Source organism: Carya illinoinensis, chromosome 4 (assembly GCF_018687715.1).
Source record: "Carya illinoinensis cultivar Pawnee chromosome 4, C.illinoinensisPawnee_v1, whole genome shotgun sequence".
Classification (NCBI taxonomy): domain Eukaryota; kingdom Viridiplantae; phylum Streptophyta; class Magnoliopsida; order Fagales; family Juglandaceae; genus Carya; species Carya illinoinensis.
This window is the reverse complement of record NC_056755.1, coordinates 9,717,973-9,745,531: the sequence shown is the minus strand read 5'-3', so window position 1 is coordinate 9,745,531 and position 27,559 is coordinate 9,717,973. Positions and strand designations below refer to the sequence as shown.

Here is a 27,559-nt window from a genome sequence, read left to right as displayed (position 1 = left end):
GACTATTATGCCTATTGGCGATGACCCTCGCAACTGCAGCAAGGGAACTCCCCATTAAGCCTGGACACATGCTCGCAGCGAGGCTTGAAACAAGCGAAGGCCTAATCCCTTGCTGGAACGCGCTCATGGAGCTCAAATCCTGCTCAAACGAGATCGTCCTCTTCTTCCTCAGCGGCCAGACCGATATCGGTCCAGACTGTTGCCGTGCCATTTCTATCATAACCCATAATTGCTGGCCTGCCATGCTTACTTCCATCGGTTTTACAGCCGAGGAAGGCAATATTCTACGAGGCTATTGTGATGCAGCCTCAGCTCCTGCTGCCGCTCCTTCCTGATCTGGGACACCAGTACTACTGCGTCGTCGGGCTTAGCACTCCTCCAGCTAAATATATATTTATCCATTTTCAGTTTACAGTTATGTCTGCTATTTCTAAGTGTGTCTCGCTTTGTATTGGTTTGTTTTCCATGGAATCATTTGCTACCTTGGGGAAATAGAGTGTTTGCATGTTTGGTACGTTCTACTTCCAATATGGGTGTCATGCACGGTTTTGATATCTAGTTGACTATGTAATGACGACCCTTACAAATAAAAAGACTTTGTCCATGTTTTTTTTTTTTTTTTTTTTGGTGTCAGTTGATCTACATGCATGATCTCATTATAACTTTGATATATAGTTTAGTACGTAGTAAAATTCTATATCTAAAAAAATATAATTTGAGAGTACTAAAGTTTGATTTAAAAATAAATAAATAAAATGGTTTATCCCAAGCTCCAAAACCCCTGGACACATTAGTTAGTAACATATAATTGTGGAATGGATTTCATTTAATTTCAAATAGCATTGTGCATGCCTCATTATTTCTTAAGAAATGATACTTGCAATCGTGAGTATACAAGCGTCACGTAATTATTTTTAAAAAAGTGAATAAATACGGGATCTATATGAAAAGAAAATTAATTTTTAATAATAAATTTTACTTTTTTTTCAAAATGACTATACATCATTTATATATTTCACAATTGTACGTAGTTTTATTCTTATTTCGCTCTGCCAATACTTAATTAATTTGTTCTGATAAGCAAATATAAATGGATGCATTGATCCAATAATTAAATTGCGATTTTGGGATTGTACATGCAATATGTCTATATTGGTATTTATATATTAAAAAAAACTCTTTTGGGACAAATCACGTTAGAGAAACACATCATGATCATGATGATCTCTTAATTACGTACAAGTGATTTTGGCTCGGACCAATAATACTAGCAATAAACGATTGCAATATTTACATCTAAATTAGTAATATTTCCCCCTCCCCTGCATATCATTTCATGACTTCTATATAGAACATTCAAATTAACCAAACTCGATCCCTAGCTCTCGCATTACAACACACCGACAGATCATCATCATCGATAATGATCTCATTTCACTTCTATATAGATAGAACATTCAAACCAAACCCTTTTCCTTTCTCTCTCAGCTGCCGCACGTGTGGTTGCCACCATGCACTGCCCACATATGCCTGCACGGCCAACCATCCTGATCACTTCTCTTGGACTAGCCCTCGGCCCCTGCAAGTAGGTGCCCTCTTGTGAGGCAACTGATGATCACGTGGTGCAGCATCTGGTTGTGCTAGCTGCGGCGCCTCCTACTGGCCCGCTAGTCCAACACAATATATATATAGTTTTTTAACCCCCAAAACACTTAATTCATGTGAAATAAAATCGTACTTCTCTCCCAAAAGCGAGGGTTAGAATAAAACTTGGGACCTATAGATGGTAAAAAAACAAGTTGGAGATTGGCTTCAACATTTTGATCTGTCCTGCTTTAACATCATCTGATCTTTAAGACCATGAATTAGGTTCATATATGTGATTTGATGTCTGCTGCACATCAAGAGTCCTAGTCCAAAACTTCATATATATACTTGTAATCAAGCAATTAAAACTCTAGTCCCGTCGATCTCTTCATATCGCAAGTCAGATCCAGGCTCCGTGCCAGCTAGCAGCCGTACGCATCTAAGTTGGTTTTAAATTTCGGCCGTTTGTATGTTTGGGAATTTCCGTTTGCGTGTGTGTGTATATATATATATATATGATGCCACTACCAGATAAATTGATTTTTGTGATGAAAATTTTATGATTAAAAGGACTATTTCTAACAAAATGTACTTGTCAAAAACTTTGTACGAGTACGTTTTTGGGCATAACCCGGGTTCGGAAGTTTCAAAATTATATATTAACGGTGGCCGGAAAATTAACCCAGCCTCAGAAAACAAACAGAGATAAAGAGAGAGTTTCACCGTAAACTTATTAGTCATGAAGATCATAATAATTAGGATTTAATCATGTATTTAAGCCCACGTAGTTGATGTTTTGATGGAACAAGTGCCATGCACATCAGATATAGTCACTGAAAGATTATTGTATTAACGTACGTACGTAATAGGTTGATCAAGTTCTGCATGTAGGCTTTTGGGTTCTGCATGAGGCAATGATGAATGATCCCCTAATTTATTTAGACTATTTAAGTACTCCCTACTTACTGTTCATAAACTCGCGTGATTATTATGACATCCCATCAACAAACTCGCGTGATTATTATGACATCCCATCAACAAGCCCTATTCCATACGATGAAGACGAACCCCGTGACCATGCACGAACTTACTCGTAATTAATTTCATTCATTCATTTATAGGCACAGATGGCCTGGCTTTTCCATGATCTACTCATGTAACGGCTTAGCCATACCATAATTCCAATTGATATCTAAGGATCATCTCTTGGCCTCCCCGGCCCCACTTCTAGTTCTCCAATATTGATGGTTTCGGACTTTTCAATTGCCCTAGCTAGCTTTTATAGTATATATAACATATAATAGCAATTCAATCGTTTCGATCTACTGAATCCAAACTTTTCACGTGTTTCTAATGAAGACCAATCTGGTAACCGTGCACGCCTTCAGCGCACACACGAAAATAAAATCTTGATAGAATTTTTAAAGTCATAATATTCACGATCATTCACTAATCGATTACTTGTTTAAGGTGATTACTTTTAATTACTTTACAAAATTTTTTGAGAATTATGAGTACTAGATCAGTAAGTACGTAGACAATATATAATAATCATCTAGCTAGATATAGCTAGTTCATTCGTGAGGGAAATCAGATGAGAAAAGATTGGGAAAAACCTTTGAAGATGTTTTCTATGTAATACATGCATCTTGTTGACTTTAAAAAAAAGGTTGTGTTTAAAAGGATTTGTATTTATATAGCAAATTATTGCTGAAAAAGATAATAAATGTGATTACTCAGAGAAGTGATCAAGAGATAAAGGTGAAGGAAGAGAGAGAGACGGACGATCGATTCGAATGACCCCTAATTGTATTATGCATCTTTCTTACTTCTTAGAGCATTGGCAATGGCTTAACTATTGTCCATTGCAAGTCCAAATTAAAGAGAAACACTTCAAAAAACATCCACATTGGCCTAACTAAACTTATCAAGTTTGAGATTTATGCTACAGTAAATGTTAGCTCCTCTTCATGTTTGGAGAGCTTATGTACAAGTACCAAAAGGGTATTTTATCATTTCGTTACCTCACACTTGCTCTTTCCCTCCATTTGTCTCCACTGGAATATAAACTTCTTTTTCTCTTTCCTATTTCTTCATCTCATGGTGATGTTTTCCCCATCCTTCTATCACTTCTAGGTTCTTCCCCTTTCTCATCAACCTAAAATTATTTTTTATTGAATAATTAAATTGAGGAAAAAAATAATTAAAAAATAATAATTTTATTTTTTAATAATTAATATATGAAGTGTATCTATAATATATAAAAAAAACTTATCAAATATTATTAAAATAAATAATATTATATTATTATTTAGAATTAAGATAGCTAGTCCAATATGGACTAATTTATTTAAAAATCTATATTATAGTTAAAAGATTACGTTAAACTTTTATTTTAGATTTGGCAATATTTAGCCCATTGCCAATGCTCTAGTTCTCTGGGGCGGGTGGGGAATAATTATGCATAATAGGGTTTGTCTAGCGGGTACTAAAACTCATCTATTTTTTACATAGCTTTTTGAATGTTGACTTATAAATAATAATGTTTTATAAATTTTATTAAAATAAAATTAAATAGATTTAGATATGTATTTAATGTATAAAATAGATTGGGATAAGTTAAAAAACTATAAATTAGAATTGAAATGAGTTCAATATCAAAACTTTGAAGTTAAGCAGTCCAAAGGATGTTTCGATCCATTCAGCTACAGATGTCTAATCGGTTGATCTAAACAGTGTCTGAGCAGTCTCCATGCTCGACTTCCCAAATTCTTGTAGTTACAGAAACCCATGATCTTCTGCAATTAACCCTTTTGGTTTAAAGTTTAAACCTCATAAATCACAATATGCAGCGGTTGGAATTTGCTTTCAGATTCTCCTCCTCTCCCTCATCTCCTCACCTGCTCTATAAGTAGAGACCCAGATAATTTCCCATATCCCCACATACCAGATCTTTCCCATATCTAAGCAGATCAAGATAATTTCCATGGCTGGCCGAAGTGTGTTTGTGTTGCCACCCCTTGGCCTTGGAATATTATGCCTATTGGCGATGACCCTCGCAACTGCAGCAAGGGAACTCCCCATTAAGCCTGGACACATGCTCGCAGCGAGGCTTGAAACAAGCGAAGGCCTAGTCCCTTGCTGGAACGCGCTCATGGAGCTCAAATCCTGCTCAAACGAGATCGTCCTCTTCTTCCTCAACGGCCAGACCGATATCGATCCAGACTGTTGCCGTGCCATTTCTATCATAACCCATAATTGCTGGCCTGCCATGCTTACTTCCATCGGTTTTACAGCCGAGGAAGGCAATATTCTACGAGGCTATTGTGATGCAGCCTCAGCTCCTGCTGCCGCTCCTTCCTAATCTGGGACACCAGTACTACTGCGTCGTCGGGCTTAGTACTCCTCCAGCTATATATATATTTGTCCGTTTTCAGTTTGCAGTTATGTCTGGTATTTCTAAGAGTGTCTTGCTTTGTATTGGTTTGTTTTCCATGGAATCATTTGCTACCTCGGGGAAATAGAGTGTTTGCATGTCTGGTACGTTCTACTTCCAATATGGGTGTCATGCACGGTTTTGATTTGTAGTTGGCTATGTAATGATCATGACCCTTACAAATAAAAAGTACTTTGTCCATTTTTTTTTTTTTTTTGTGTCAGTTGATCTACATGATCTCATGATAATTCTGATATATAGTTTAGTACGTAGTAAAATTCTGTCTAAAAAAATATAATTTGAGAGTACTAAAGTTTGATTTAAAAATAAATAAATAAAATGGTTTATCCCAAGCTCCAAAACCCCTGGACACATTAGTTAGTAATATCTAATTGTGGAATGAATTTCATTTAATTTCAAAGAGCAGTGTGCATACCTCATTATTTCTCTCTGCCAATACTTAGTTTGTTCTGATCGATAAGCAAATATAAATGGATGCATTGATCCAATAATTAAATTGCGATTTTGGGATTGTACATTCATATGTCTGTATTGGTATGCATATATAATAAAAATATTTTTTTGGACAAATCACTTTAGAGAGACACATGATCATGATGATCTCTTAATTACGTACGAGTGATTTTGGCTCGAACCAATAATACTTATAATAAACGATAACAATATTTACATCTAAATGCTGCATATATATCATTTCACTTTTATATAGAACATTCAAACCAAACTTGATCACTAGCTCTCGCATTACAAAACAAGCATAGATCATCATTATAGAACATTCAAACCAAACCCTTTTCCTTTCTCTCTTAGCTGCCGCGCTTGTGGTTGCCACCATGCACTGCCCACATATGCGTGCATGGCCAACTATCCTGGTCACTTCTCTTGAACTCGCCCCCAGCCCCTGCAAGGTGCCTGGCCTCTTGTGAGGCAACTGATCATGACGTGGTGCAACATCCGGCCGTTATGCTAGTTGCAGCGCCTCCTGCTGACCTGCTGGTCCAACACAATATATATAGTTTTTTGACCCCCAAAACACTTGATACATGTGAAATAAAATCGTACTTCTCTCCCAAAAGCGAGGGTTATAATAAAATTGGGGACCTATATATAGTAAAAGTAAGTTGGAGATCGGCTTCAACATCTTGATCTGTCCTGCTTTAACATCATCTGATCTTTAAGACCATATATGAATCAAGTTCATATATGTGATTTGATGTCTACTGCACATCAAGAGTGCTAGTCCAAAACTTCATATATATGCTTGGTATCAAGTTATAATTTAGATTTTAGTCCTGTCAAAAAGTTGGTCCCTCTCTCGGTTGGAGTAGAGGTTTTTTCTCTCTACCGTTGTGTAATCCTGGTTGTGTTTTCTTTGTTGATTTTCGTTGTTTTGATTCGATTGCTGCTATGACGGATGATCTGGATGGGTTATATCAGAGATTATCTCTGACTGAATAGGAGGAGGAAGCGATTTTGGTGGACACTGAAGACTTGGAAGACATTTCTCTGGTTTAGGGTAAGGGGTTGCTTCTTACTCTTTTTACTGAGAAACATTTTAACCGGGAGGCTTTCAAGTTAACTATGAAGCGAGCGTGGCGAGCGATGCGTGGTGTGTACTTTCAGGATCTTAATGTCAATCTTTTCTTTGCTGAATTCGATGATCTGCGTGACAAGGAGCGAGTGTTGCGTGAGGGCCTGTGGTCTTTTGATAAGCACTTAGTATTAGTGCAGGAAGTTGATGGCAGTAAACAGGTGCATCAAATTTAGTTTCGGGACTCCTCATTTTGGGTACGGTTTCATGATCTTCCTCTACGGGCTCGTAATGTTTGGGTTGGAACTCTAATTGGTCAGAAACTTGGCCGGGTTGAGGAGGTTGATTTGGAGGCAGGGGAGTTGGCTTGGGGTGAGCTCCTTCGTGTTCGTGTTACGTTGGATGTGTCGAAGCCCCTTTTATGTGGGATGCGACTTGCACTGGGGATTGCCACCTCCTGTTGGGTTTGTTTCAGTTATGAATGCTTAGGAAATTTCTGCTATTTTTGTGGCCGTTTGGGCCATGGTGACAAAGAGTGTACTTCTTGGAAGGCTGCTGTTCAGGCCGGTCATGATATCACATTGCCGTATGGGACATGGCTGCGGGCTTCAAGCTATGGTGACCCCTTTCGTGACTTCCGTTCTTGGGAGAAAAGGGACAATTCCCGTCCAGGGCTTCGCTCTCCTCCTCGGGATGGCTTAGGTTCAGCGGGTGGTGGGAAGACAGGCAACGTTGCCGTGACAGTTTCAGGTAGCTTGGCGGCTCTGATTGGTACGGTTATGGATAAAGGCAAGCAATTAGAGACAGTTGCTGTAGCTGTTCATACGGAGGTAGTTCTTCTAAGTATTTCTTTGTCATTGAATGGGCCAGCTAAGGTGGTTGGGCTTGCTCAGCTTGGTTCAGTGAATGGGCCTTCTCGGGGCCTGCACTCACAAGCTCCCCTCTCGGGCCTTTCTATTCAGCATAATGTTCCTATACCACTTTCTGCTGGGCTGAATTGGGGTTCTGGAGATTCTTTTAAGGAGCAGAGTCCTCAATCGGGAAATGAGAAGGGGAACAACCCAGATGTATTTCGTCTGTCCCCTTCTGCTTCTGATCGTCCTGTTTCTGTAAAGGCAGCAGGTCCAGATGGGTATTCTAGCAAGAAATTGAAGGGTATCTCGTCCATTACAGGCTATATTTCTTTGGCTTTTCTGGATGCAAAGGCTTTTCCAAGTTCCAACAAGCGAAAAGCCCTCTATTTTGATGGAGGCAGTGATGATTCTCCCCAGAAGCGTGGGCACTCTACTGGTGTTTCCTCGACAGCAGAGCTTCCCATGGTTCCATCTGTATTGGCGGTGGCTGTGGACCAGCACCACCACCCCCCATGAAACTTTTAAGCTGGAATGCCCGTGGACTTGGGAACCCATGGGGCATTCGAACCCTCTGTGACTTGGTGCGGAGGGAAGCTCCCGATGTCCTATTTTTACAGGAAACAAGCTCAAAGCTCATGAATTCGAGGTATGTAAATTCAAACTTGATTTTGTTAATTGCCTAGTCATTGATTGTGTTGGTTGAGAAGGGGGTCTAGCTATGTTGTGGGGTCGGGACTTGTCTCTTTCGATTCTTAGCTACTCACAGTGTCATATTGATGCATATGTTGAGGATATTTCTGTTAATGGAGTGTGGTTTCTTACGGGTGTGTATGGTTGTCTGGAAGTGGGTCAATGTTATTGAACATGGGATATGCTACGGCATTTAAGTCGCAATCGGGGTGAGGCCTGGTTTGTCTTTGGTGATTTTAACGAAATTTTGCACCCTCATGAGAAGTGTGGAGGCCGGCCTAGGATGGAATGACAAATCTCAGCTTTTAGGGAGGCTCTTAATGAGTGTTGTTTACGGGATTTGGGCTTCAGAGGTAATCGTTTTACATGGTCCAATCGGCGGGGAGAGTCTCTTTGTACTAATGAATGTTTAGATCGTGCTGTGGTAAACCAGTCATGGTTGGGTTTATTCCCAAATGCTGTGGTTGTACATGGTGTGGTGGCCTATTCTGATCATGTTCCAATCTGGGTCAATACTACAGGGGAGGGGGTTCCATCTCGGGTTAAAAGACAATTTCGTTTTGAGGAGATGTGGGTTGGTGAGAAGGCATGTGAGGATATTATTAAGTCGACTTGGCTATGTGGAGCAAGCAGCCATAATATGGATGCGGTTATATCTCATATCAAGGACTGTGGTACTCGTTTGGATGCTTGGAATAAGTCCTGTTTTGGCAATGTGCAGCAGCAACTAACCTGGGCTCACAAACATTTGGAACTACTCTCTAATTCTGATCATATTGGGGAATTTATTCCGAAACATAATCAGGCTCGAGAGGAGTTTCACAAATGGTTAGAACGGGATGAAGTGATGTGAAGGCAACAATCAAAAGTGTTATGGCTTAAGCATGGTGACAAGAATTCTAAGTACTTTCATATGAAGGCTTCACAGCGACGGCAGAAGAACAATCTGGATCGTTTAAAGGATGGTGATAGCATCTGGCGCTCGGGCATTTTGAGGGATAAGCCGTTGATAGACTATTTTTAGTCTCTATTTGCTAGTTCACATCCTAGCAGCTTTACTGTTTTTCTTGAAGGTCTTCGGGGCCATGTCACTTCCGCTATGAATACGGATCTTAGTTAGCGTTTTACTGAAACTGAAATTGTGGGTGCGTTATTTAAAATGAACCCTTCTACGGCTCCTGGCCTGGATGGCATGTCTCTGGCTTTTTATCAGAAATATTGGCATGTGGTGGGTCCTCAATCCAGGCTGCGGTACTTCAGGCTCTAAAATTCAGGTTCATTTCCTTATTCTCTTAACCATACGTATCTCACTCTAATTCCTAAGACTAAATGTCCTGCTGTGGTTGCTGATTATCAACCAATTAGTTTGTGTAATGTGGTCTATAAGCTTATTTCTAAAGTTATTGCAAACCGTTTGAAGAAAGTGCTTTCTAGTCTTATTGGGGAGTCTCAAAATGCTTTTGTTCCGGGTCATTTGATTACGGATAATGTATTAATTGCCTATGAGTTAATACATTTCCTAAAACACAAGAAGAGTGGGAATCAATGATATATGTCTTTGAAACTGGATATGAGTAAGGCTTACGACTGGGTGGAATGGTGTTTTCTTCAAAAGGTGATGGAAATGTTGGGCGTTGAGTCTGGTTTTATTTCCTTAGTGATGTTTTGTGTTCAAACTGTATCATTTTCAGTGTTGGTTAATGGTGAACCTAAAGGGCCAATTTTCCCCACTCGGGAGTTGAGACAAGGTGACCCTTTGTCCCCCTATCTCTTTTTGTTTTGTACGGAGAGGCTCTCTTGTTTGTTAAATTAGGCTGGTCTATGACAGGAAATTTCTTGTCTGAAAATTTGTAGAAATGCCCTAATTATTAATCATTTGCTTTTCGCGGATGATAATGTTATTTTTTGTAAGGCTTCGGTGGCTGAAAATAGAAGGGTGCAAGATGTGTTAGCAATCTACGAAAGCTGTTCAGGACAGAAGATTAACAAGGAGAAAACATCTATGGTCTTTAGTTGTAATGTGGGGCTGGAACTTCAACAAGAGATCCGTCTATTATGGGGAAATGGTGAAATTCAGCAGTATGAGAAGTACCTTGGCTTACTCCCTATTGTTGGTCGATCCAAAACTTGGGCATTTCAATCTATCAAGCAGCGTGTGTGGCAAAAGTTACAAAGTTGGAAGGAAAAATTGTTGTCCCAAGGGGGTAAGGAGATCTTCTTGAAAGCTATTGCTCTTTCGATCCCAACTTATTCCATGAGCTGTTTCCTATTGCCTGCTAATTTTTGTTCAGATTTAGAGGCTTTAATGGTCAGATTTTGGTGGGGGCAAAAACGGGAGGAGCGTCGTATTCATTGGATTAGTTGGCAACATATGTGTGGAGGAAAAAGTAGAGGAGGGTTGGGCTTTAAGGATCTTAGAAGTTTTAATCTTGCTCTTCTTGCTAAGCAAGGGTGGCGGCTGATACAAAATGAGAACTCGGTACTGTACAAGCTTCTTAAAGCTTGATATTTTTCTCAATCAACTTTTTTGGACTCTAGTTTGGGGCATTATCCTTCTTATACATGGCGGGGCATTTGGGAGGCGAAGCGGTGGTTACTGGAGGGCTACTTTTGGCAGCTTGGTGATGGGCAGACTATCAAGGTGTGGCAGGATCCTTGGGTCCCGGGACATAGGTCATTGAGTGGTGAGCTGGATTCTGCTATGCATTTGACTTCTGATGTTGTGGCTTCTCTGTTTCTTGGAAATGCTAGGGGGTGGGACTTGTCCAAACTTAGATCTCTCTTCAATCCAATGGTTGTGGCTGATATTCTGAAGGTCATGATTTTCCCTCCGGGTACTACTAATAAGATGATTTGGGGTCCAGAGAGAAGTGGTCTTTTCTCTGTTAAAAGTTGCTATAAATTGATTATGAACAAGTCTAGTGATAATACAGCTGAATGCTCCTCAATGGGGCGTTATACGCATTTATGGAAAGTTTTGTGGAGACTTCCTATTCCTAATAAAATTAAAATCTTTGTATGGAGGGCTTGTAATGACAGTTTACCTTCAAAGACTAATTTGCTGAAAAAACATGTGCTCCCTACTGCATCTTGTATTTTCTGTCTCCACTCTAATGAGGATTTATTGCATGCTTTATTTGGTTGTGCCCAGATTCGGTCTTCATGGACCCAGTTCTTTCCTTCTATGGCAAATTTTTCACCAACTAGTTTTACAGATTTGGCTTTGTCTATTGCTGAAGCTCAAAATATTAATTCTCTAGTTGTTTTTTTTTTTTTCTGCATTGCCTGGGCGTTCTGGTTTAGGCGCAATAAATGGGAGTTTGACCATGTTTGTTTGAGTCCCAGTCATGTTATTTCTCATTCTTTGGGTCTGTCGCAGAGTTATAAATCGGTTGCTCTTAAATCTCAGCCCCAACTCCGACATCATTTCTGTTGGCAGCCTCCCCCTTCTGGGGTTCTTAAACTCAACATTGATGGTGCCCTGTTTTCAGATATTCACAAGGCTAGTATTGGGGTCCTTCCTCGTGATTCTACTGGTAGGCTACTCATAGTTGTTTCTAAACTGGAATTAGATGTGATTAACCCGGAAGTTATGGAATTGTTAACTATATTCCGTGGGTTACAGTTGTGTTCTACAATGAGCATCTCACATCTTGTCGTGGAGAGTGACTGTTTGCATTTAGTAGAAGTTTTACAACAAAATGCTATGCTTAATTCTATGCTTGGAAACCTGTTCTCAGAAGTGCAGCGTCTCTCTATCCTTTTTATAATGTTTCTTTTACTTATGTGTATAGAGAAGGTAACATAGTAACACATTCACTGGCTAGATATGCTTGGAGAGTGGAGAATATGAAGATGTACGTGGTGAGATAGTATTCCATATTGTCTTTCTCAAGCCTTATGGTTTGATAATTGTCTATAATTAGTTCTATTCAATGATATTGTTATGTTTCTATAAAAAAAAAAAAAAAAAAAAAAAAAAAAGATTTTAGTCCTGTCGATCCCTTCATATCGCAAGTCTGGATCTATGCCAGAACCCTTACGCATCAAAGTTGGTTTTAAATTTCGGCCGTTAGTAATATCCTTGAGAATTTCCGGTTGTATATATATGATGCATCATGCATTGGTTTAGAAGTTCAAAATTATATATAACGGCGGCCGGGAAATTACAGAGATAAAGAGAAAGTTTCACCGTAAACTTAATTTATTAGTCAAGATCATAATAATTAGGATTTAATCAAGTATTTAAGACCACATATCTGATGTTTTGAGGGAACAAGTGCCACATCAGATATAGTCATGACTGAAAGATTATTGTAACGTACGTATGTAATTGGTTGATCAAGTTCTGCATGAGGCAATGATGAATGATCCCCTAATTTATTTAGACTAATTAAGTACTCCCTACTTACTGATCATAAACTCGCGTGATTGTTATGACATCCCATCAACAAGCCCTATTCCATATGATGAAGACGAACCACATGCACGAACTCACTCGTAATTAATTAATTTCATTCATTCATTTATAGGCACAGATGGCCTTTACATGATCTTCTCACTTAACGGCTTAGCTATAAAATATTAATTCCAATTGATCTCTAAGGATCTCTTGGCCTCCCCGGCCTCACTTCTACTCCAATATTAATGGTTTCGGACATTTCAATTGCCCTAGCTTTTATAGTATATATATATATATATATATATATATATATATATATATCTGAAAGCCATCATTGCCTCATACCGTCTATCCATCTTATCCGCCCCTCAATTCTCACCCTGATCATGGCGGCCTACTCTTCAACGCTCGTTCTCGTAACAGTACTGATCATAGCATGGACAGTGACCACGACGGCGACAGCAGGAGTACCGCCCTTGAACTCCGGTTCGACACGGGCAGCTCGCTTGCAGTTGGACAACGACTACAGCCAGTCCAACTGCTGGGGCTCCTTGTTCGAGCTCCAATCGTGCATGGGCGAGGTCGTCCTGTTCTTCCTCAACGGGGAGATCTATCTGGGCCCCAGCTGCTGCCGTGCCATCAGGGTCGTAGAGCACGAGTGCTGGCCTGCCATGCTTGCCTCCCTCGGCTTCACTGAACAAGAAGGCGATATTCTCCGTGGCTACTGTGATTCTTCTGGTGCCGCAACACCCCCACAGCTACAGCCACCAATATCAAGCGATCAGGGTGCCACGGCGGCGGCGACCATTTCTAGGAAATTAGTTCCCTAGTTCCATTACCTTAATTAGTAATTAGCTTGATACGCTCGATAAAATAAAAGAAATAACGAGCTACGTACAAGGTTTGGGCATCATTGTTAATTCAGAAATGATTTGTGCAGCCGAGAAATGCAGTCGGCGTGCAGTCGACTGTAAAAAAAAATTAATACGGGACCTATATGAAAAAAAAAAAATTATTTTTATAACTTTTTATAATTCATGTAGGTCTCCCTGAATATAAAATAATTTTTTTGTAATTTTTTTTTATTCATTCCGTACAGCCGATTGCATTTCCCGACTGTATGTAGCAAAGCCCTTGTTAATTATTATGTTACGTTAGTTTTGAAGATGACGTCATTTCTAAAACTATTGTTATAAATTGTACTACATCGGGGATTTTGTTCACAGGCTTATTAGCTCAGCTGGTTAGAGCGTCGTGCTAATAACGCGAAGGTCGCAGGTTCGAGACCTGCATGGGCCAATTAATTTTTGTTTTTTCTTACACTCTAAAATGGGCCAGACGTGTTCGAGGGAGCAGACATTTACATTTTCACGGCCTATTTCTTAATGTAACACAGTACTAATTAATTAAGCATCTCACTATAATATATCAGTATCTAACGGCCACTCGCTAGCTATTTTTACCTTTCATTCGCTTGGTCACACACCCCTTATTTTTCAAATGTAGTTTCTTGGATCATATAAGGTCACGAAGTTTTGTCCTTTGTCATGACTTAATCTATAAATATATAGTCTTTAAATCTACAAATCCCATGTTGCATATATTATATATATATATGCCCGAAACAAGAATCCAGCATTAATTAATTACATTTTCTTTAGAACTAGCTCCCAAATCAATCCCATGTTCTTTCTGGATGCATGCAACTACGGCCAATTAGATCCATGCATCATAGTTCTCATGTTGCATATATAGATCGAGTACGTAGTACTCCACACGGTTTAAGCATTGAGGAACCCCCGAATGCCCATTTGCTTCATTGATCTATTAAGAACCCTCACAACCACTTGGGGATATTGATCACGATCGACCAAAGAACAAGAGAATCATATATAAAGCCAGTTTAAAGAAGAAGAGAATGAGACAAAGGGTACGTACGTACAAATACATGCATGCGCGCAGGAAAAGCAAGAGGTTAATTTTATTTATTACAGCTGGGAATATAACAATGATCATGATCTTCCACGCTAAGCCCCGTAATAATTAAACATACCCTTACAAACGTCGATCGAGAATTATATATTATTAAAAGGATCAATCATGCATGTCATTTTTTAAGAACTTTGATTTCCTTACAACGGGACTCCATATAATAGGAATTAGAACCATCATGTTCTGTGCATAGACTCCACGTACATTTGAAGTAATGAGATTTTCCCCCACGGCCAGGTGCCTAGCTCGTACTTGAGAAATCCATCTATATATACCTTTACATTCGAGGCTTCAACGTCGTGGATTACGGTCAGCCGAAACCATGTGTCGTAAATGTTGGGGACGAGGACCGGAGCCCTATAGTAAGAGGGCGAATCATTATATACTCTAACCATTAGGGTTGTGGCATGAGGCCGCGGGCTTGATCCAAACACTTGCATGACACACACGCCGGATGTACCACATGGCACATACCCATATGCTTCGAATTGCCAAACACCAGAAGAATAATCATATCCCTAAAAGCTTTCACACTACAACAAAAGCTGATTTTTGCCACGAGTTCTTGTTCCACAACAAAATATTGTGGCAATTAGTCTAGTATTATCACCAGACTGATCCGTGGGAGCGAAACATAGCTTTTACCATGAGATCATAGTGGTGACACATAGACGTTTACAGGCAATAACATTTTTTGCCACGAATTTTTTTTATTTCATGCCACCATTTTGTGTTAACGGGAAAAAGAATCCCATAGTTATTGGTCTTTGTGGCTTAAAACTTTTGACGTTAGAAATTAGTATTTTTTCCACCAGATAAACATCATCGCTATTTTACACGTGATGATAGGCAAATGAACCCATGAGTACATAATATTTGCCACGAGTTGTGTTGAGCTTTTGCCACGACTAGCTGGTGCTGCAAAAAGTAACATATAAAACAGATTTACGCGCTATACTCATCCTCTCTCTCTCTCTCTCTCTCTCTCTCTCTCTCTCTCTCTCTCTCTCTCTCTCTCTCTCTCTCTCTCTCTCTCTCTCTCTCTCTCTCTCTTGCCTTTCTTCTTTCGTTTCTTCCCCAGCCGTTTACTTCCTTCCCCAGCCCCCCCCCCCCCCCCAACAAACTCGCGACAAGCAAATGTCACCATTCCCTATCCTTTCGTGAACGCCGTATCTCCCCATTTTCGCCGCTCATAGTTTACACGGAAGCCCCAACCACCCTGAAGCTCACTGACTCAGCCATTTGGTGGGCATTCTCCTATGATTTGCCCTAGCCTCCACAACCACGTCTGCAGGCCGCAGTGTGTGCGTCCGCTCTCTCTCTCGTTTGCCACGGTAAGCCTCTCTCTATTCTCTCTTCGTTTTCTTTCTCTATTGGTGGTATGATTGTGTAAAATAAATTAGACTTTGATATGCATTTTGCATTTTGCAATTTGTATATTTTGCTGACAAATCTGTGTAATGTAATTTGTCCTGTGAATCAAGAATGATAGTTAACTCTGAACACAACATGGTCAATTACTAGGATGGATATATTGCAAATAATTAGCTATTTGAGATAAACTGGAAAAAAAAAAAACCCATTAGCTTTGAGCTTAAGAGTTAACTACAAATAATATTTAAACAACTACTGGTTCATACCTTGAAAACTTCAAGCATTACTCATTTCTTTCCATCAACAAAGTTGCACAGATACAGAACACCTAGATTTGCAATATCCTGACACCATAAAATAATGTCAGCATCCCCTCGAGCAGATACATTTAGAATCATTACCAGCCAATGCCAATGTAACTCTTATATGGGTGGTGATTCATCCTCACAAGAAAGCACAAAGTCACCATTATCTGCATCTCAAGAAACAATGAAATACACTTCCAGTTGAAACTTGTAAGCTAAGACATCACTCAAGTTAGCTCTTATTATCGATATTATTATTATTGAACGTGTATTGTGAAACACATCCAACCTATCCATGGAACATTTTGCAAGAATTCAAATTCCCCAAAATGCATCAATATTGCAGCTGTCATTAATTTTAAACAAATATTATTAACATTTCAGAAACTGCAACTGGATTACCAGGTCTCTACCTATAACACCCCTCCGCCCCACCCACTACCCTTGGGGGCACCCCCTTGGCGGGTTTGACCATCCAACCTTGAGTAACAAATCTATATATATGATTTGCAAGGAAAAAATGATTGTTAACTGGATTACCATTATGGCAGATATCTTCTTTCCACCAGTACATACAACTTTTTTAAAAAAGCCATTACTAATTATTCCCATTTTTTCCTTTTTCAACTTGGGGTTTTTAGTGTCTCCAGCTAACATAAGAGTTGCAAATTTTCAATTAAAGGTGGTGTTATAGCACGCCCTGGAATTTGTGTTATATAGCTTTTTTTACAGATATTATGAAAGTCTGTATGCTTATCTTCCATTGTGCCTATCTTCCCATCCTGAAACATGAATTAACATTAGAATCAATTAAAAAAAGCAAGCACCGGGCGTGCATGACACTGACAAACAGCTAAAACAAAGATTGTTCCCTGACAAAAAGCCCCGTTACTTCACAGTGTGAGCTTTGGGATAGAGGGGGAATAAAAATCTCATAAAGATCGCTGCTTGTTTCCTCAACCATACAAGACACTGCCAAAATAATAGTGATATACTATTTCAAGTAACTCACCAAACCTTCCACCATAATCTGTAGCTCATTCAAGTCATAGCCAATGTTAGAAAGTGACTTTATTTTTCCAGAAACCAGTTAACAAGTCGTTTGAGAATTAACTAGTACGCGTGCTAAGATTAATTCCCTTCAGAAATATGCTGGTACATGATATTTACAGCAAAACAAGGTAGAAAAAATCCCCAACATTCAAGTTATTGTGCAGGGGCATGCACAAGCTATTTGCTCTCAGCTAAACATTGCTGCATCCAATGTGCTCATAATTGAACAATAAAAGAGGTGAACTCAATATCCTAAGCATAGTGTATACTTCAAAGCCTAGGAAGATCACAAACAGAGAAATCTGATGATGGCATATACTGACCAAAACTTCAAAGCTATAAACTCAGTTGAAAATAAAATACTCATAACCAAGCCTAATCAATGCTAATTTTTTCAAATTACCTAAGTTACCAGTCTCTTTTCAAAAGCATATCTATACCTAGAGATTTTGTGTTCAGACCATATCAGTCAAAGATGTTGCAATTAGCAAACATGAACTTACAGCAAGATCCTCTGAATCTCCTTAAAATGCTTTGTCAAGAATGAAACAAAATTGGCCATTTTTTGCTTTGTGACATACATAAGATTTGAGAATTGAAGGCCCTATTTATAAACAGAAATGGGTGAAAGGAAAAATTTGTATCCCTATAATAAGAGTATGCACATCCCAAAAATTCACCAAAAGAATGTCAAGGAAAAATAAAATAAGGAACACAACTGTACACTTAAAAAGGTGAATAAACTACAGCATTAACGAGCACATACGTTCACCACATGTTGCCATAACCCAATGCCCCTAAGGTAGCAGCTGGAACTATGTGTAACCGTTAAGTTACCTGCAAGACAAAAAGAGGAGAATCAACCCAACAACAAAGACCAACAAAAGCATACAATCAATTGTTTTGGAATGATCATAGCTCATTAAGAAATATCAGATTTAGAACTCCATTACAAAAAGGAAAGCCATAATGCATCTTCAAACATGTGGATATATATGAAAGACTAAAGTCATAAAAAAGTGTTTACTTTGTACCATAAATAGAATTTGTTAATGTATTGTTTGATAAGTAAATGGCAATACATTAGTGTAAATGATGGAGGATACGAATTTGACCACTATTCCCATTCAGAATAGTAACCTGCCGTGCTGAGGCTAGTTGTCACACGTCCATTTCCACCATGCTCACCTACCAAATATTCAAGGGTTGCCATTGAGTACAATGTATATCTCAATTCAAATATTTAGATGCTTTTAATATTCTCTATTTGGTTAAATATTCTTCTTTGTTCTCCAATTGCTAGTTACATATTAAAAAAATGCTCTACTCTAGTTACCCAATGGTGGATTACATTCTAATAATTTAATCCCCTCGTTTAGGCCCTTTGTAGTTGTATTAATCTTTGTGCCATTGGAAGCTTCTAGGTTTTTACTCTTGTTGAACATATTGAGCTGGGTTAAGCAGCATTCTTACCTGTCCATGGCCTTGATATATATGCTGTATGTTTATCTTATCTTGAAAATCCCAAAAGAAATAATTCCTCCGTATATTGGTTTCAGATTGTATTCATCTTTCTACTGTGGAGAGGTATTCAATTTACTATTGGGAAAAAGGTAATCATCTGTATCTTTAGTAATCTGTTTTATGTTATCATTTTGAGGGACAATTTTCTCCTCCTCCTACTGCAACAACTTGTGTGTTTCACACCAATGCCCAAAATATAACTTAAACAAGATTACTAAACCATATCATATATCTAGGCATGTGCTATGGTATAGTTTTACTATTATTTGTACGTTTTGAAAGTATCCCAATCAACTAATTGTAGTGTATAAAAATACACTACAATTATTAGAATTTTGGATTTATATATGTCGTAAATTAATGCCATGAGGCTATTGCATGCTATTTTCTAAGTGTTTCCTTTGTCCCGTTAATATTTATAATATATTAACTTTGTAGGTTCATAGTACATATGCGACTACTGGATGCATATAATATATGGTACCATTTGAGCATTCTTCACTTTTGTCCTGTTGTTAGTGGGTCGTTGTTATTAGGTAGCATCATAAACATTCATCCCCATGAATGTTATATAATATAACCGCCACACAAAACTGAAGGTTCTTTGCTCATATCTATTTTGCGCTTACATACTTGTATCTCAGTGTGGGTGATTTTCTACCCATCAGTTTTGTTAATTCAGCCTAATTGTTTAACTGTTTTGTTCCTTGTTCCATGTTTATCTATTTTAAATCATAATAATCTACTTATTATTAAGCAATTAAATAGAAGTTTAAACATCTTGTTGTAACTGCAACAAGATGTTTTTTGTGTTTTCTTTTGAGGTTTTGGGTGAGGGGCTTCTTTGGCATTGCATTTTTTGCAGAAACTTATTTGTGTTACATATGTTATATTATGTATTCTGTTTCTTTGTTGTGCTTTTCTTGGCTTGACTTGATTTGCATATCCATCGTTTAATTTTTTTATTGGGTGGATTTGAAAACATCTAGTTGGAGAACATATGTTTACTATCATTTCCTACCCTCCTGTATTTAGAATATTGGTTAAACTAGATGGTTTAACCGGATTAGCCATTTAGGATTTCTTCCTACATCTTATTCATTTATAGAAAGGCCTATGTGTATGGTTTTCTCATTATCATACACATATTAGAGACGTGGTTTAGGAATTGCACAATTAGCTGTTGTAATTCCTATACTCTACTTACATTTATAACCCAGAAGAAACAATAAACAAAATTGACGTAGCTGTTCAGTACTGTTAATTGTCCTCTCCACTAATAGGCTCGGTCATAGAGAGTCAATTGAGCTTATCAACTTTGTTTGTTGATAGTTTTATGTATTGAAGCTACGTGTGTCCTAGCATTGATTTATCCCCTTCGAATTATTATGAAACTGATACACAGCTTATTGACCATACTTCTTCATTGATGATCCCAACCTATACAAATTCATACTTTAATTCCTTACTAATTGAATGCATATAATAGTATGTGTCACATACTATATCAGGAGGTTTTCTCCTTGTCTTTACTTGAACCATTTTTCTATGCATACAATATGGAACATTCATCTATTATAGACCATTATGTATTTAGTATAAAATGTTGGATGGTTCAGCTTGAGCAAAGAAATATGTACTTATTAACAAAATCTGGTCCACTAGACAATTGGCCATAAGGGTAAACTTAAGTATACACTGATAATGTAGTTTGATTTTTACTGAACACACAAAAAGCAGTCAATTGTATATATTAGTGGAGGACTGTGAGTACAACACCAGATTCTGGTTGATGAATCTTCTGTCTTACCGAGTAGTTATCACGTCAAAATATATTCATCTTCATGCATTTGTGCTGATCTTGTTCCTTTGCTAAATATAATATATCAGAGGATCAACCATTGTCCTTGTAAAAATCCACCTAGAGGTTACAGCTTTGTAACCCAGTCAAATTGCATGGAAGTTAACATTTACACCAAGGGACTTTCTAACATGTAAATGATGGATAAAATTTCAGCTTCGTAACCCATAAAACTATATCTTGCACTTTGACCTACCAACCCAAAAATTTATCTACTTGGCCATCTTTTATCCTCAAAATTCCAGCACCTGGCATTACACTTAGTTAAAATTTAGTTCATGCAATGTTAAACCTGACTATTGTTCTACGGTATCTTCTTCTTCCCATGTTCCCTTCCCTCCATGCAATACCAGCCTAATCTATGGCATGATTAGGCTCTTTGCTCTGTGACCTTATACTGAAAATTGATGATGTCTAGTATCGTGGTTAATGTTGGATATTTAGCTCCAACTTGTTGCGTGCCAAAAAGGTTACATGTCTGAGAGTACTTTGGTGTAACTATAATAAGTTTCGTAACCTTGTTATTGCACTACCATTTTCAATACACCTAACAAACTCTTTTCTACTACCTGGTCAGTTGCATAAGATGGATAAGGCTTGGATACATATTGATGATAGATTGCATTCTCGTGATTATGAAGAAGGTGTTAGACAATTCCTCGCTATGGCCGTAGCACACACTCCAACCACTGATCAGATTAGGTGTCCATGTAGAAGATGTTGGAATAGAGCTTTCCACTCCATTCGTATTGTCGAAGATCATTTGTTCTTTAGAGGGTTTGATCCAACTTATCAATGCTAGATATTCCATGGAGAAGATGATCATTTCCTTTCGACTCCTTTTTCTGATGAAGAAGAAGATGACACCTTCGATTTCAGTGATTATCCAGATGATTTGGACGAGATGTTAGCTGACATTCGTCATGGCTCATATATGGGAAGTCATTGGCAAAGGGACGGAGATGTAAACTTGGATGATCAACCATCCACCTCTAATACTCAAGGAGTTGGTTGCTGATGCAAGACGTCCACTTTATCCTTCATGTAAGCAGTTCTCGAGGTTGTCATTCATCGTCAAACTGCTTCACATCAAGAGCATTGGTAGTTGGACTGTGAAGTCCTTTGATATGGTCATAAAGCTTTTGCAAGAGGCATTTCCGGAAGCTCTATTCCCTGATTCATATGCCGATGCCCGTCGCTTGGTGCGTGGCTTGGGGTTTAGTTAAAAGATACACGTGTACCCAAATGATTGTGCTTTGTTTTGGAAGGAAAATGCCACCTACAATGAATGCCTTAAATGTAAAGCATCTAGGTAGAAGCAAAGCACACGTCTCGCTTGAAGGATACCGAAAAAAGTTCTATGATATTTTTCACTGAAACCGCAGTTGCAAAGGCTATATATGTCAAAGAAGACAGCCCAAGCCATGAGATGGCATGTAGAAGGACGTGTTGACGATCCGACATGCAAGCGACATCCATCAGATTCTAGGGTTTGGAAGGACTTTGATATCAAACATCATATGTTTTCTCAAGATTCTCGAAATGTTAGACTTGGTTTGGCTAGTGATGGGTTTAATCCTTTCAATAACATGAGTAGACCATACAGCATTTGGCCCGTAATTCTTGTAGCTTACAACTTGCCCCTATGGTCATGCATGAAAGATCCATACATTATGTTGTCGTTACTAATCCTTGGGCCTAAGTCACCAAGTAATGATATTGATGTGTTCTTGCCTCCTCTTATCGATGAGTTGAAGGAGTTATGAGAGGAGGGTGTTCGTACATATGATGCGTACAGTGGGCAAAACTTTACATTGTATGCAGCGCTACTTTGGACTATCAATGACTTCCCTGCATACGCCAATCTTTCCGGGTGGAGCACAAAAGGCAAGATGGCATGCCCATATTGTACAGTTGACACAAATTCACAATAGTTGGTATATGGCTGCAAACATTGCTACATGGGTCATCAACGATGGTTGCTCGTAGGGCACACATGGAGATGCAAAAAAAATTCTTTTAATGGGTTTGAAGAGCACAGACTCTAACCATTAAGAGTTGATGGAGAGGAATTGCTTGAACAACTAAGTCTTTTGTCACATGTTGAGTTTGGTAAATCTACTTTGAAGAGGAAACGAACGCCCAATCAGCTAGATTGGACAAAACAATCAATATTTTTTGAACTTCCCTATTGGTTATCCTTGGATTTGAGTGGATGTTATGCATATTGAGAAAAACATATGCAATAACGTCTTGGGAACATTATTGAATATTGAAGAAAAGCCTAAGGACTCTGTCAATGCGCGTAGGGATTTGGCAAAACTTGGAACAAGGAAAGAGTTGCACTTACAACACGATGGCGATTGTGTAACTATGGGCCTTGGTTGCTACATGTTAAATGGAAATGAGTGAAAAGCTTTTTGTGCATGGTTGTCAAAAGTTAAATTCCTTGATGGGTTTGCCTCGAATATTGGCCGGCGTGTAAATGTTAGTGATGGAAAGATTTGTGGAATGAAGAGCCATGACTGTTATGGCTTTTTGCAAGTACTGCTGCTTGTTGTGATTGGTGGATTCTTACGGGCCGATGTGCGTCAAGCATTGATAGAGTTGAGTGGGTTCTTCAAAGAGTTATGTTCTCGGACTTTGAACATATCAGTATTGGATTGTCTTAAAGCTAATATTCCCATCATTCTATGCAAACTAGAAATGATATTCCCTCTAGCTTTTTTTGATGTCATGCTGCACCTTTCTATTCACTTGCCAGAGGAGGTTTTAGTAGTAGGACCCGTGCAATACAAATGGATGTATCCCTTTGAGTGGTATCTAGGGAAGTTCAAGCATTACGTCTATAACAGAGCCCGTCTTGAAGGCTCAATTGCTGAGGCATATGTGCATCTTGAGTGCTTAACATTTTGCTCAATGTACGTCCATGATATAGAAACAAAATATAATTGGGAGGAACGCAATAATGATATACTTATTAGTTCGATTGAGAGGGGAAATGCGAAAAGTGTATCTGTTTTCTCACAAAAGTTAGACCATTAAGGACATCGCACTCTCACATATTAGCCGACTTACTAATGGTCAAGGCCCGATAGTATGTAGTTAATAATTGCCCAGAGGTTGATCAATACATTGAGTAAGTACATCATGCTCAAATTGTTAAGTTCACCGTTTATTTAGATATAATCTGCCCATGCCTTGTAACCATTACCTTGTATTAGCAAGGAGCACTATAATAAGATGAAAGAAGAGGACACTGATAACATCAACCGTAGGCACCAGAGTCAGTTTCCATCGTCACGCGTAAGATAATGCATACCTTCCTAATACATTTCGTTACACTAAATGAAAAATTATTGTCTATTACAATAATAATCTGATCGTATTCGACTCTTTTCTGTGGTAGATTCGAGAGCTGCGTGTAGTTAGCCCAACTGAGGTAACCGATGAGATATATGCATTAGCATGTGGTTCAGATTCGTGTGTAGCGTCTTATGCCAGATGCATAAGGAATAGTGTTCAATTTCATACTCAAGAGCGTGAAAGGCATCGGCGCACTCAAAACTGTGGGGTTGTTGTTCATGGCGGGCATTAGGGATCCCCAGTTGAATTCTACGGTTTGTTGCATGATATTATAAAAATACGCTACATGGGTTGGCGTAAGGTTTATCTATTTCAATGCACTCGGTATGATGTTGGGGACCCGAGAAGGGGGATACGTGTAAGGGACCATCTAACATTAGTGAATACTGCTAGGCAATGGTATAAAGATGATCCCTTCACCCTTGCGAGCCAAGCAAAGCAAGTCTTTTATTTGCCTGATCCGATTTTGGGTGGAAGTTGGCAGGTAGTCTAAAAGGTTACAAGTAGGAATGTTTACGACATTCCTACTGTAGTTGTGGCCCTAGATGACGATGATTCATCAGGGGTGATTTTGAAGATGAGGAGAAAAATATTCACTCCAACTATCCCCCTATCCTTGATGTTGATGAAGCCATCTTTGATCCCTTGAACTGAGTCGATGAAGAGTGTTTGCCCGTAGACATAGAACACCTCTCGTGTCTTCAACCGTCCCAACCAGTTGACGATGATGTCTTCATTGACCATAACCCAATTCGTGAAGACATGGAAATAGAGGATATAAGTGCCAACGATAACGCTGATAGCGAGACTGTGTATCATCTGAATGGAGAGACAGATGATGACAACAGTAATCCATATTGTAGTGAGTTTGTTAGTATTGCATAAATAATGAACTATATGCTATGCATTTCACAATCCGATGGTTTAACTTTATTAGTCAAAATGATAAGATAAAGTTGTTGACATCAACTAATTACAATAAAGTTAAACGCTTATTGTAGCTGACTATACATATGTGGGTTATGTGCAGACAATGCATGAGGTCCAATTGTCGATGTTGAAGTCGATGTAAGTACATGGTGGGAAACAAGCATGGCAATGCAGCAGGTATTAATCCAAAATGTATTACATGTTCAGCTTATGTTCAAAACCAAAGCCTGTTTGTTCATACTTGGAGGTCGATTTTCCCCTCCATTGCTAGTGTCCCAAGACACTAAGCATTCAAAGTATGAGTCCAGAATTTGGTAATTATACATAGAAGCTTAGACCCTTGGTGGAGAAAAGAGGTTTACAAATGAACCGAATGTAAAAGTTGGCTTTTTGTACACAGGTCTATGTGAGTATCCCAATTGGAACTCAATTGGGCGTGATCGTAGTTGAAGATTTGTATGTAAAATAGGTATAAGAATAAAACGTAGTATAATTATCAAGTCTATGGCATTATCATTATAATGCACTAAATAGAAGCAAAAAGTTTGTTAGCCTAGACTTGAGGTTACAAGCTGGTGCAGCTGGTAAATAATGTGCATAAAAGGCAATAGATACAGGTGAAGATTACATTTAGAACATTATACATGTGGGTATAACTTACTTAGTCACTTAAGGTATGCAGTGACTTACTATTTTGGGTGGAGGTTTATACTTAATAAGTTTAAGTATATTTGTTAGCTTTCCTATGGAAGTAAAGAGATACTCATAGTGGAATTTAACATTGTGTGTAGATTAGGTGGTTGCACCTTCAAGCATAACATTTCAGATTTGTACACCAGTGCTCGACTGTGGATGGAAGGAGGTTGATGCTGTGATATGAGGTTGGATCTTCTTTGAAGTACCAGCAAGGGTGTGAATGAGGAGATGTAGTTGTAGAAAAATTATGTAATTCAGGTCAATCTAAATATTGGCTTTAATGTGTAATTTGTGTAACTGACTTATTGACAATATTTTGTACATGGCTTGTACTTCCATGGCATGAACACGTTGGCAAAATTGCATGCACAAACTTCATATGAATGACTTGACAGAGTTGATGCAAGGCATTGTGGATGGATAATATATGGTATATATGCATTAGCATGGGGTAGTATAAGGGAAAGCTAAAAATATCACCTGTGGGGTTATAACAATTGGCCAAATATGGTGCAAAGCTGGAAATTCAACTTGGTTGGTATGCTCATGTAGGGTATAACCATGTTGGAAGATTGATGGGGATGAATACTTTATAAATTAGGAATACAACAACTTCACTTAAAAAAATTTAAGTTCACTGCAACACTTTACAATCTAGATTTTGTCATCAAGAGGTAAATTGATGAGTTTCAATTTTGTGTAAAGTAGGCTTCAAGGGTATAGGCAGAAATCTGTTGCTGTATAATGAGTAGTGGGCAGGATAAAAACATGAACATTTGACCTACTGGTGCATACATATAGTAGGGCTTGTAATTTTCATGCATTAAACAATATGCATACAGTTATATATATATACCAGGATATATATAACTGTATGCAGAGCTTTGGGATGTAAACTAATTTGTTGATAAAATGCTTAGGACAATGTTGAGTTATTGATAAAGTTACAGAAGGCACTAACACAAGCTACGTGTTTCCCACCTTTAGTTATGCTGCATGTCGATTGAATCAGGAAAATTTTCATTTTTAATGCTCCATATCACCATTCCCACCATAGCATGACCTTCCACTAGAAGGAATCCAAGTCTGCCACTCACAGCTTGTCATGTAAATATGGATACATGCAATATACCAAATATTTGAGATTGTATATATATATATATATATATATATATGGAAAGTTAGAAAATGCAATCTCTGGAAGTATCCGTTTCTCACATTGTGTAATATATAATTGAGTGGGATGGTAGCCTACCAACCAGCCATGGATTTTAATTTACTATGATATATTATGTTTTATGGAAAATAAGGTTTCTGAAATATTATATATATATATATATATATATGATATATGACAACTTCATATCATATATCGAGCTTCATCCAAATGCACAAGAAGATGCGTACTTTTTAAATAATAGGTGGCATGCATGCCTGTTTATGGTAAAAAGTCATGTATATACCATATGTTATATATATATATATATATATATGATATATCTTGTTGAACCCAAGGTTTCAAGATTTGTGTAATTATATATCTACACATAAATTTTGATGATAACAAATGAATTCAAAGAATAAAGAAGTCTCAAACTCAAGTTGTCTACACAATGGAGTCAAGCACATCAAGGAAACAAGCATGAGCAAGAAGGGAACAAGTTCACATTAAAGTTATAGAGTAATATTGTAAATCTCTTCAAAATTCAAAATTAGGATTAATGCTCAAAATTAATATTTTATCATAAAGCATTAAAATACATTTTCCACACGTGCATGAATATTTTTGAAAATTAAATTTGAAAATTTTAAAAGATGATTGATTATCATCTTTTACATGTGCATGCCTTGATTAAAGGGTTGAACTTTGAAAATATTAAAGATGATTGATTGTCATCTTTCACATGTGCATGTTTTATTTGAATATTTTTAAAAGT

General features: G+C 38.1%; 2 protein-coding genes, 1 non-coding gene and 1 pseudogene across 3 annotated transcripts; 3 read left to right on the top strand and 1 right to left on the bottom strand.

The window, feature by feature from the left end:
- The first annotated feature begins 4,510 nt into the window (after positions 1–4,510).
- On the top strand, positions 4,511–5,234 carry LOC122306807 (egg cell-secreted protein 1.4-like). The gene has a single exon (XM_043119324.1). It carries the CDS (start codon positions 4,574–4,576, stop codon positions 4,949–4,951), a length of 378 nt encoding a protein of 125 aa, XP_042975258.1. The 5' UTR covers positions 4,511–4,573; the 3' UTR covers positions 4,952–5,234.
- A 7,638-nt stretch (positions 5,235–12,872) lies between these two features.
- Positions 12,873–13,506, top strand: LOC122308516 (egg cell-secreted protein 1.4-like). Its single transcript, XM_043121882.1, has one exon. The coding sequence runs from the start codon at positions 12,908–12,910 to the stop codon at positions 13,349–13,351; it is 444 nt and encodes a 147-aa protein (XP_042977816.1). The 5' UTR covers positions 12,873–12,907; the 3' UTR covers positions 13,352–13,506.
- Positions 13,507–13,746: 240 nt separating this feature from the next.
- On the top strand, positions 13,747–13,820 carry TRNAI-AAU. The gene has a single exon. It is a non-coding gene; the product is annotated as a tRNA-Ile (tRNA).
- Positions 13,821–14,628: 808 nt separating this feature from the next.
- Positions 14,629–27,559, bottom strand: part of LOC122308514 — a 47,874-nt pseudogene continuing 34,943 nt past the window's right edge.

Coding starts and splice junctions, on each gene's coding strand:
- LOC122306807 (XM_043119324.1), top strand. CDS start 4,574: ATGGCTGGCCGAAGTGTGTTTGTGTTGCCACCCCTTGGCCTTGGAATA.
- LOC122308516 (XM_043121882.1), top strand. CDS start 12,908: ATGGCGGCCTACTCTTCAACGCTCGTTCTCGTAACAGTACTGATCATA.